This window comes from Hesperophylax consimilis, chromosome 21, assembly GCF_061612785.1.
Source record: "Hesperophylax consimilis isolate HC1 chromosome 21, BYU_Hcon_1.0, whole genome shotgun sequence".
In the NCBI taxonomy this organism is placed as follows: Eukaryota; Metazoa; Arthropoda; class Insecta; order Trichoptera; family Limnephilidae; genus Hesperophylax; species Hesperophylax consimilis.
Genome location: NC_142856.1, coordinates 30,049,660 through 30,062,627, shown reverse-complemented (window position 1 = coordinate 30,062,627; position 12,968 = coordinate 30,049,660). Strand labels below are relative to the sequence as shown.

General features: G+C 33.5%; 1 protein-coding gene across 1 annotated transcript in view; it reads left to right on the top strand.

Annotated features, from left to right (window-relative positions):
• Positions 1 to 9,712, top strand: part of LOC149413834 (uncharacterized) — an 85,304-nt gene extending 75,592 nt beyond the window's left edge. The window contains exons 2-3 of the mRNA XM_089644816.1: positions 6,401 to 6,517; positions 9,147 to 9,712. Of these exons, the coding sequence (XP_089500942.1) occupies positions 6,401 to 6,517; positions 9,147 to 9,428 (399 nt within the window). The 3' untranslated portion in view covers positions 9,429 to 9,712. The remainder of the gene's footprint in view (positions 1 to 6,400; positions 6,518 to 9,146) is intronic.
• The last annotated feature ends 3,256 nt before the right edge of the window (positions 9,713 to 12,968 follow it).

Here is a 12,968-nt window from a genome sequence, read left to right as displayed (position 1 = left end):
ATCTTTCTCGTTTACCTGCACCTAAACTTTATTTCTACTTTCACAAATATCCTGTAAAAAAGTTCCGCACAGAAGGCCCTGAGCTATTTTCCTCAGGGTCTATGTCATCTTAGGGGAAGCCGTGTCGTGGTTTTATTCAAAGAAATAAAGAGGAGAAAGTTTCAGGAAGGAAAACGGTACTAGGCGTGGGTAGGAACTGGGTGTAAATGTGTCCAGGAGTGAAAGATATATAAATCCATTACTCCAACTGCGGTTCAAGGCGATGGGTCGAGAGAGTCCGACTGGAGAAGTAAAAAGACCATCCGCAACCAATCTCTCGATCTCCGCCATGCAGTAGTTGGGCAGATGTATCCGCCGCCAAGACCCTGACAAATCTTACCTCATGAACACAGGCACAACTGCTAAGTCACCAGACATAGCGAACTACTTGGGGTACCCATACCCGCCTCCCATATTGAACATGCATTATAGGTAAGTCCCTATAATAGCTTGTCTAATCTTGAAAAGATTCTCTTTTAAATTTGATTATTTAATAAAGACATCCATCAGTTCCAATTGAAAATAAATTCTTGTTTAATTTGAAGACTAATGTTGCCATCCCAAGGTGTTTAATGGAAAACCTTCCACCGGCATTTAGTAAGACGTATGACGTCAAGCTCGCACTAAAATACACTCTAGCGATGAAGCAACACTTATGATCGGGATTATTTATTATTTTTCTCAGACGCTATTCCTGTTCGAATTTTTTAAATCCCAGAGTGGAAGGAAAATTTATTTGAATGTCGAGCCTCTATTGTTTTTTACCAGCATGTGAATTTTGAATTAACGGGTGTTCGAATACAAGTTTTCCTTATAGCTCGACTTAATAGTTCCATTTGGAGGCGGCCAAAAGCGAATCTGAAAAAGTCACGTTATTTGCAGTTTTTTGATCAAGATATGACATTAGTTTTGTTCAACGGTCACAGCTAGGAATTGAATCCGAAATTTGGGTTAAAAAATAACCTTAAATAAGAAACGGTTGTTCTTGAATATTCATTCAGCCTTTTGTTGTGTTTAAGATTAAACAAACATATGAAAATTGGTGCTTGAAACATTATTTTCAATGTTTTGGCATGATGGAACTAAATGGAGTTCTCTCAACTACGAATCCGGAGGTCGCGGGTACAAATCAGAGTAATTACGGTTTCAGAGTAACAGATATTCTCAAAATAGGCCTGGGGAAAGACCACCATTAAAAAATGAATTATTTCTTTAAATGGATTTAGTCGTGTTTGGTGACCAGATCTGGATAGCCAGGTACCTTCCTCTTCCCCATCTCTTTCCCCTCCCCACTAATTTCAGCATCACAACATACTTCAATTGTGGATGCTATAGTCTCACTGTCTCAAGACGGTTGGGAGCAATTGGAACTCTTGTGCGATATTCACATAAAAAAAAAACAATATTTAAAAGGTACCGCCCATTTAAGTTGTGTTGTCAACTAGGCAGGAAAAGTCCTGTGAAAATAGTTAATTTAGTTTAAAGGATTAATGTATGTTATTTATTTTTACATTTATGCTGTAACCATTAATTGGATAACCAACACCTCAGGATGTGCCTCCCCAAAAGCTGCGTGGTATACCAGATCGGGAGAGGCGGGTTTTGAAACTTTTGACTTCTCTAACTGGTCTCCCGATCCATCGTTTTGCTCCGCAGCGGGAGGGATATATTTATACGACACTCCTGTATACACTAATTCCTAGATTCCTACCCACCCCTCATTCCTTTTTCCTTCCCAGAATTTCCTCTCCTTTCTCCCCTTAACCCTCCACTCATCATCTTCAAAGATGACATAGGTCCTGAGGGAAATTTTTTTCTTCTGGGTCTACTGTGTGGGATTAATGTAAAGAAATCAGATAAAAACGCGCAAATTCCCGTTCTTAATAATTAATAATTTCTTCCAGAAAAATGGGAAAAAATTGTTCGGATAATTTGTCTGAAAATTGATCCGGAAATTGAGTAATATTACTTGAAACACACAAATTCCGAGTTTAGTAAATTTTCTTCACTTACATAATTAACATTTTCTCATTGGGGATGCTGTTTAAAAACTTCAACTGTTCTTTTAAAAAATAATAAATTCCATTTGCAATAACATTAAACTGAACAGTTATTAAGATAATAATACAGATATCAGATTATTATTTTGATGACTTCATTTAAATAGGATTATTTGGATAGTAACGATTTGTTACAAAGGGGGCTTATTCATCTGACAAGTTGTACGCCTATTAGAGAGATAAACGTATTCCATGCGCTTACGAAGAGGCAGATATATTTTCTTTGATTTCCTTGAAAATTCTATTCAATCATTGTAGGTTAAAAACCATCTGTTTCACTTCTAGTCCATCAGAAAACAATTGATACGCCCTCGTTATGTCCTTCAAATCTAAGATAATACGCTGCCAATAATTCTGCTTTCTTCCGTCAATTTATCAAATCATTAATCTTTAGTTGGAACTGAAATGTGGCATGGATCTTTATACATCTATGATATTAAATTTTCCCCAAATTTATGGCGTAAATCAGGACTATTTGTATCCCTATTACACGGAGAAAAATAAGTTTCGATAATTAGTACTCCCTAGAAATGGGATTGCAGGCCATTAACGAAAAAATTGAGAGGTTTACTGATAAACTAATGCAATAATGTATTCAAAATGTACAGAAAGGTAATCAGGAAACCTGTCAATACATTTGTTAAGGGCCTGCAATGCCGTTTTTAAAGTGATTACCAATAACACCACTAGCTAAACAATTACAAAATATACGTATTTGAATACTTATTCCTACATCGTGATGTATTCGAAATGTACTAGAGTATCTGGAAACCTGTTAATTAATTCGTTAAAGGTCTGCAGTCTCGATTTTAACCGAATTACCAATAATTTGAAGAGATTCTTAATAAAATTTAAAATGTGCCATATTCGATTTACCGCCAAAATGACACGTTCGTTTTTATTTATGAAAATGTTTGACGTTGACCAGAAAGTGGCGCTTTCTACGTCATAATGACGTTGTATTAAGTTGAAACCGTTTCGGAATGAGCGGTTTTAGATCGTTTTTGAAATCAATAACCATAAATGAATATCTATTTTTAATAGATAATCATGATCACAAGAATAAACTTTAAATTTCCCACAGAGTTTTAACGGTATTCATAGTTTGTGAAAATATCCGATTGTAATTTCACCAAGGTTTATAATATAATCAAACGTTTTCATAAACTGAAATTTGATGGATGTCATAAACGTTGCTTCACGTCTGTCTAGAAGGACATGAATAAATAAAGCTGTCGAACAGATTAGGAGGTTTATTTATGTGATTTGGAAGATGTACCAAGCGTGTTCAATATTAAATTGCGTATGTAATCCAATTTCCATGTATATTTTTGTATCCGATAATTACATAAACAATTAAATTGATTGATTTACGTACTGGCCTCCTTAAGAATTATGTTACTCTGGTAGAATCCTATTTATAACACGGTGAGATCTGATATTAAACACAACATTACTAATATTCTCATTATAATGTTACCTTCTTTTAGTAATTCTTCTTTGTGAAATTAAAATGTTGTGAAATTAATTGAAAGTTAACATCGATACAAAGTGATTTATGACATTATCTAAAATGTATTTTATGCCATAGACTTCCAAATTAATAGAAGAGCCTCTCAGGGAAAGATGAACAAACCAAGCGGGGAACTGGAGGCGGCGTGACAGTCCCACTTTCGGCTATTTGTTAATTATGTGTCTGACAGTAAACAGGCAACTCGCATTGTAATATGACTATTTGGTTCTAATCTAAATAAAACCTGCTTACGAATTTCTAGTCCTTTTTACAATGGCGCGCAAATTGCAAACTACATAATCCCAAATCGGTTAAACAAAAGTTCGGACTTGTTTCCAAAATTTCATAATTTTTACACTATTTAGTTAGAACTTTTACAAATATGTTAAAATTAAGCCACCTCAATCAATTTAAATTCGTTCAAGAACGAACATTCAGATCCTGCGTAGAAAAGTCCCACAATTAACAACGCTGGAAGCCTTTGCATTACTTTAACGAACTTTACTTTTCTGCGCATGATCTGGTTATTTCAATGTGCGCTCTTCAATGGTAAATGTACTTACTTAATATACAATGACTGATGTCATATTTTGTTCAAAGCATTCTTGAAACCTCCTGTTGTCAAAAATATGGTCACGTGGTTTGTCTCCAGCTCGTCATTATAACCAGATTTCACATTAGAGCAAGCCTATTAATTTGGAGGTCTATGATTTTATGCAGTGGATTTTTATTCACTACTCTTGTTGGATGATATAGAAAAAAATGGTTTAGTTATATAAATTTAATAAAAATAATAATGTTTGTAAAATTTAATATCATCATAATTAAAAAATATATATAAATTCACCTATGACTAAGTATTCTTAGGACGAGTTGTTCTGTTATTATTTCAGTTTTGTGAAAAAACTGAACATAATAGAACATGAATAGAACCTTCACAGAACTTGAAAATCAACTTTTGAATTTGATGAATTGATCAAATTCTGAAAAAACCTGTCCTTAATGCTTGAAAAAAGATTGATAATGTACCTCTTCAGATCTTGATATATGTTTTAGTAGTGGAATGAAAGTGGGAGTAGAAAGAGATAGTAATTAAAGATTTATGGTATTCTGACTATTCTCTAAGTAGATAAACGCACTAAATATATAGGTACCAAACGTACATTTCGTATACTTACTGCATTCAGTAAGTATACAAAATGTACTAAATATGCTAAATATACCAAACACATTAAATGCACTAAAAGTACGAAATGTATTTAATGTACTAAATTTACTAAATGTACTAAATATGCATGATCGTGTGAGAAATGTGGAGATTCGAAAAGAATGCAAAGCTGATGTAAGCGTAATGAGTAAGATTAAGAATGTTTGGGCATGTAGAGCGGATGAACGAAGAAGGGAGTGTAATGGTAGAAGAAATCGGGGACTCCCGAGGAAGACATGGCAGGATCAAGTGAACCAAATACTTGAGTCGGGGAATGTCAAGAGTCGGAATAACAGAGGAGTATGTATTCTATGATGTATGAATGTGAATGAGGCAGGGTGTGTCTGCCAAGACCGAGTTCTCTCCGTCCTCTCTGCCCCACCCCTTGATAGTAAGTTAGTAGTTAGTTACTGACGATTAATGTTAATAAACTATTCACCTTTAATCAATGTTTTCATTCGCCGCAATAATAATTATTTAATGTTATTAAATATATATTTTTGAGAGCATATATCACTAAGCCTATCCGAGCGCCAATTTTCTGAATGCTGCTTTATCTTTATGATCTCTTTGGCAGGTCTTAATGAAATCATTCAGAATATACCGCTGTACCGAAAATGTTAAGAATGTATCATTAAATTGCATGTTTCTAAAAAAATTGTACATATAATACGTTTACATGATTTGACGACCTCGGTGGTCGAGGGGTAATGCTCTCGACTAGCAAGCTGGAGGTCGCGGGTTCAAATCCCAGCGTGTGCCAGTAAATTTTATTTGATCATTTTGTGTTATTTCACAAATTACTAATTTAAAAATATGTAGTTTATTTGCGGCACGTTCCAGAGTGCAAGATATCGTCTTGATGTAAGACAACCATTCAGAATTGAAACGATGCTTGAAATGGATTTGGCCGTGTTTGATGACCAGATCTGAAAATATAGGTACTTCCTCACTTTCTTCTTTCCCATGTCCTTCCCCTCCCCACTACCCTTAGCCGCTGTCTCTGTCATCAACATACTCTGTCTCTGTCTCAACAGATGGTTGGTAACAGTTGGGAATCTTTTTTTGTTTCACATAATTTTTTTTTTACAATCGTATTTTGAAAATAAACCCAACAGTATACTAACTGAATATCTTATTTTTTTAAATGTTTTTTTTTATGACCCGATGAGTGAAAACAATGATGATATTTAATTAATTGTGTTATCTGCATTTTTTTTCATTTTTATAAATATTTTTGTGCCCTTTACTTCTTCAATCGTAGTATTTTTTTCATCATAACTATTTTTTATTATTTTTATTATTAATACCCGCTTAAATGCCAAAGCAGTTTGTCAGTTTGTAAATCAATTCAAATTTGAATGCTGTTATTTAGCGAACAGCACGAAAAGCTTGCTGATAATCTAATTTTCAGTTAAATTGCTAAAACTTCTAAAATTTTCAATGTTCCTCACATGAGAAATGCAGATGTGAGTTTCCAGTTCGATATAACGTTGAAGAACTAGGCCAAATATTACAAAAATACAATTCAGTGACCAAAATAGATCCACATAATAATAATTTCATATTGGTGTTCAACAGATGGACACTGTTTATCCTGAGCCAACTTCTCTGCTTTACCGACGGCCCGTGAGGAAGAAGCTTCGGGGAAATTCCGCCAGGCATCGCACGCAGCCCGTCACTTTCGCAGAAATCCAGGTTTGGTGGTGAACTTTGATAAAATATTTTTGTTGAAAATTGGGAAAGTTCGCAGTGAGCTTTTCAATTTTAGTTTACTATTTTGTTCATAGAGTGAAATTGCAACCTATCTTTGAAGAAAATCTATCTTTGAAAAAGGTGTAATTTATATTTTCATTTATTATTTGTTTCATATCCACCATTCATAACAATACTGGTGTAAGATTTTTTCGTCGATTTCTCTGCAAAAAATGATTTTTTCAAGGTGAAAATCAAAAACATTAATGGTAAAAATAAATCTTTCGACTTTTTAGTATTTTTGAAGGCTTCTATCGTCGCCAAATTTTAATAATGCCAAATATCAATAAATAAAGTCAACCGAAAACAAAAAGTATACAGTTAGGTTTATTATTTTCATTTGAAAAAAGTCCCAGATTGCATGAAAACTTGCAATTTAAAGTGTATGTTAAGATAGTAAAAATGCAAAATCATGTTGTGAAAAATGCATAATATGACAAGTAAATATGTGTTGCCATTATTTATTTATTTAGGTGTAAAGTAAATTTTACGAGATAAGATTTTAAGCAAAGCACAAAGGATAACAAATTATTATAAGCAATAATTATTAGCCTGAAACACAAATATAAATTGAAAAAAAACTTCCAAGAAAAAACATCAAAAAACAATAATTATTAATTGAAATACTAGTATTTATTGAATTATTTGGCGGTTAAACATATGCCGATGTAACACAGTGGTTCCGTGCACCTGAAGGTGTGAGTTCAATTCCCGTCGGCGGTATTTATGTTTTTTCGGAAGATTTTTTCAATTTATATTTTTTGTTTCAGGCAAATATTTATTACCTTTAATAATATTTATTTATAATTAACGGCAAAAGTGCCATTTACGTAAATGATAGACATTGACGTCCATCATACAATATAGAAAGAAGAAAAAAATAAACAAAACAAAAGATAAAAAATATAAACTAATAAAAAAATATAAACTAACCATAGACATATGAATATTAGTAGACCTGCCCTAAGTGATTAAAAGCGTATTATCCCCACTCCCCATACCGGTTCCATTGGAACCGGCTGGGCTGGCGTATGGCCTCAAGTGAAATTTGAAAACGTGACGTCATCATTCTTGTGCGAACTATGGTCGAGGCATCATCGGTTCATTTTACGAAATAACACGGCAAAATGTTGACTTGTACTATGAAAACTTGTAAAAATAGATGTGAAAAAGAGAATAAACCCAATTGTCGTATTACATTCCATATATAAGCATTATTTTACTTTATTTTAAGCATATTCACATCGTATAATATAGATCAGTTTTAGAAACACATCATATCGAGAAACGTCTGGACGCGAAACACAAAGCTGGTTGGTTGCTGGGAAGTAAATTATGAACATTTATAAAAGTGTCTTAACTAAATACTTAAACAAAATATTCGACTCTGAAAATACAACCGAATTTTTTTGCCGAATTTGGACTTCGCAAATTTGTTCATAACGTGGCGAGTAATTTGCGCTCCCATGTAAAAATGTCTATTCATTCCAAAGCAGATTTTACTTTTAAGAAGTAAATGGTGATATTATAATGCGAGATGCCTATTTACTGTCAGATTGATTTATTGACGAATCACAGTCAGCCTTACGCCCTTCGTTCTTCAACAGTTGATTTTACCCCTCGCCATTATCTTCTCGTCTATTAATTCCTATGTCTGTGAAACTAACAAAGTTAATAAAGGAAATGAATAAGATACAAAAACAAACAGTACAGCTTTTTACTACAATAAAGGCATTAAAAAATATCAGCTAACATGGCATAAGAATTACCAATGATGTGTAATCTATTTATACAGAAGTATAGCCTGAAACCATAGTGTAATTATCACATAAATACACAATAGGGAACATTGATCTAATGTTATCAGAGCTATTATATTAATTTATTATCAATTAAAATGTTGATTGCATCTGGTAGTAAGAACCATCGGCATTATTCAGCAGTGTCGCTGACTGAAATGGTTTTATTTTGAATTTTACCATTTCTGTTGGAAGATAATACCCAAATAACCATTAATATGTAAAGCTAAAAATATTTTTTTGTGATATCAAGCTTGACTCGCGAGTAATCTTTTTTCATTTAGGAGGCGGGTATGGGAAACCCTTTATTGGATAACCAACACCACTGCCGTAGGTCTCCCTAAGTGGTTCGCTGCGTTTGGCGACTTAGAAGGGGTGCCCGGGTTCATGGGTGAGGTTTTTCTAGATCTTGGTGGCGGATGCGTCTGACCATATACTGCGTGAGGGGCCGGATTGTCCAGGGCTATCGGTTGGACAATGGTTGAGAGAGACTATTTTACCTCTCCAGCAAGATTTTCTGGACCCAATCGTTTTGTACCGCAGTGGAAAGGATGGATATGTCCGTCACTCCTCGACCCACTGACTCCCAAATTCCTACCCACCTATCATACATTTTTCTTCCCTGAACTTCATCTCCTTTCTTTTTTTTGAAAAGACTCTCCACATAACATCCTAAAATATGGCATAGGCCCCGAGGGAAGCTACTTTAAATAAATTCTATCGCTAGACTTGAGTTCTAATCAAAATTGATTGAAACCTTTTAATTTTTCCAGGAGGTGGACGAAGAAAATCTAGATGACATCCCCGAAGGAACTAAGATCAACTCCTGCAGAAACAAGTCTGACGCCGATCTGAACCGCAAATTCGACGAGTTCAGGCAGCTGCGGGACAAGAAGTTCAGCAAGTCCGCCGAAGGGGAGTGTCCTAGCGATGAGACCACCCCTACTCTAGACCCCATCCCTAGTGGCTGTCATCCCCTGGACGCTGTCACCAATAGTAGTAGTAATAAAAGCCTCGTCGCACCGCCAAAACTAATTCAGAGACCATCAATTTAGCATAATGTTGATGACTCTTCAATGTTGAGTTGATTGTATTAGTGGCATCTAACAATGTGATTCCTCATTGATGTAGAAATGATTTCGCAATCACAAAGAATGTTAAAACTTAAATAGTTTATTCATCTTATTGGAATAACCTTTTAAAGATTAATCCATCAACACACCAATGCAATTTAATAATTTTGGGAAGAATATAATAACATTAATGTTATGTCTCTGCTTTACTTGCAGATTTCTGTGTTGGGAACTCTTTGATAAAGTATAAAGTTCTTTTACTATAATTGTGTTTATTTACGTAACAATTAATAAGTCTGGATTTAGCTACACTGTTCATTACCCGAGGGTTGGTGATTCTCTGATTCTAGAAGCTTGTTGTCTTTCAATGATATCCCACAGGAAATTGCTACACTCTAGCTACATCTGTCGGACTCTGGAGTAAGCTTTATGACTAGTGCCATCTATCGCTTGAATACCCAACTTATTACTATTCTTCACAATTGATAAATCTAACTAGTGTATAAATTTGTAATGAGATCGACAAAAACGACAGAAAATAATCACTTATCAATGGATAAGCGGTAAGAGCGTTGTCCTGGTACGAAAGAGGATCTGAGTTCGATCCTTACTTGCAGATATATTAAATATATTATATATCCCTACTTACTGTGTACATGTTCTTATTGGCGACAATATTAGCGATTTTTAAACGAAAATTTGAAACAGAAAAATCAGAATTAGGTTATTCCAAAAATAAATATACGCTCTAGACTTGTAGAAAAGTCAATAGATGTCGCACACTAAAATAAAAATGGGACATGTTTATCTAAGACACCATCTACAATGCATTTAGCTCGAGATGAATCTCGCCATCGTTCATAAAGATAGCAGCCAATAAAAAATGTGCGGTGAGAAAATGAAGATGATGTTGGTAGTTCTTATTCGAAGAATGATACAGTTAAACATTACCGAAGGAGATAGGGCACCATTAGCTCAGTTGTTAGATCAGTGTCCCGGTAAGGCGAAGGTCCTGGGTTCTAGTAATAGATGCTACGGTATTTTTTTTCTATTCAAATTTTCGTTTGAAAATGGTTAATAATTTCTTCAATAATTAAATATTATAATTTGATGTTTTACTTATTAAGTTATTCCAAAATTATTTTCTTTCTGTATCTTGGTCTGTTTCACGTTTTGTTTAGATTTAATAATGTTATATTCTTCTCAAATAAAACTATTTTAATTTAATTCCTGTAATTAACAACTAACGAACTCTTTAAACGTGTAAGGTATCCTTGCCAAAAAAAAACAAAATAGTTTAAAACAAAATTACCGTAGAATGGGACACTTGTCACTGTTAGAGAAATAGATTTGTAAGATTTTTAGAATCCTGTTACATTTGTAATTAACAATAAATTGAGATGACTGTTACATTACATTCAGTTTATTTACAATAAACTGAGATGACTGTTACATTACATCCAGTTGTGTTTACAATAATTCGAGACGATTGTTACGTTACATCCAGTTGTGTTTACAATAAATTGAGACGACTGTTACATTACATCCAGTTTTGTTTACAATACATTGAGATCGCTGTTACATTACGACCATTTGTGTTTACAATAAATTGAAATGACTTTACTAGCGAAAAATTGTAAGTCTTCTGCCGACGGATGAAAACCTGCGTATTTATTTTGTCACCTGTAAGGATACCTTGATTCATGTTAAATGATTTACTACTGTCAGATGCTATTCGGATATATAGGGTGTCTGTGGGTTAAGTGGACAAACTTCGGGAGGTGAATCTACATAATGGTAGAAGTAAAAAATATCAATAACTTTTTTAGAAATTCTGTTTCAATTCTATTGTCTTTTTTCCCATACAAAAAATTTTTTTAAGGAAGATTATTTTTTTTTACATGCAAACAATTCAACCTTTGTAGCTGAAAACTACCCTAGTACTTGAAATTTCAAAATAATTCGTTTTTATCTTTTTTACTTGTACTGTAATGTAGAATCACCTATCGAAATTGTGCACGTTTTTCTCGGACAACCTGTATTATATCTATTAATAAGTCCTCTTACACGTGACGTTACCGTGGGTACGTATTACGGTCATTTTATAACCAGATACTTCTTTTCAATCGTCACGCGCCACGAGTAAAATCACTCTCAAATTTATGTAAACTTTACACGAATTAAATTTACTTTCAGCATTTAGCACTTTAGTATTTCTACATCAATGAGTTAAATTGATCAATTCAAATGCAAACATTAAAATATTGGAAAAAAAAAATTGGGGCAAAGCATTTTTATTTTTATTGCGAAATTTTGGGAATTCCAAATGAGAATACCGTCGCTCTATTTAAATGATATTTATCGTAGAAATGCTTCATTCCTCTAATATTAAAAAAATATGTTTTGTACTTAAATATATCATGGAATACGTACACCCTTTCACTACATTCTCGTGATGATGAAATATATCATGAATTACCTACACCCTTTCACTTCATTCTCCTGATGATGAAATATATCATGGGATACCTACACCCTTTCACTCCATTCTCCTGATGATGAAATATATCACGAAATACCTACACCCTTCACTCCATTCTCCTGATGATGAAATATATCATGGAATACCTACACCCTTTCACTCCATTCTCCTGATGATGAAAAATGATTTCGAACATTTGTAATACCTATTTTTATAGAATACAACAGTAATAACAAATCTTGTATCAGTACGTACAGGTAAAACACATATATATTTTATATTTTTCTTGACAAAATTCCAAAGTGTGTTTAAAACAGTATTTTCTCAACAACAAAAACCACAAACTTGTGCCAATAAATAAATAAAAATTTATAAGTAAGAAATATCCAAAGATCTTTGTATTTAGAAAAGTTAAATTTTTCAACATTTTTAGAAAAACGTTATGTTCTTACCAACTGGTTTATTTTGTTTCTGTGCAAAATATTCATTTTGAGCATTTTATTGTTTGTGCATTTATTGTATTTTTCAGCATAGCGTGTCATACGAAAATAGTTCTGGTAATGCCATGTAACTTTTGACAGATAACTTAAAAACACGTAAAAAAGTGTAGATTTTTTTTATATGTTATATAATTTCCTATGTAAAATACTCATAAAGCTTTCATGCAAATACCTACGTAGTCTAATGATTTTGAATTCTGTTACTTTTAATATAACACCTACAGTAATGAAAAATAAATAATCATATTTTATAAATACGTAATGATTTGTTTTACTTCCCTGTTTTGTATTAACAGCTTCCACGTTGCTAGAAAATAGATTTTTTAACATTAATTCCACACAGGAGGCCCTGAGGAAAATAATTTCCCTCGGGGCCTGTGTCATCTCTGGGAATGCTTTTTGAGGTGAGGAAGGAGTGAACATGGTTTTTGAAGATACCTATGTTGCAGGAGGGATGAAACACATGATGAACAATAAATCGTTCTACAGCCGAACTGTTGAACTTTATACGAGTCGTAGAAGCGACCCGATCTCACATGA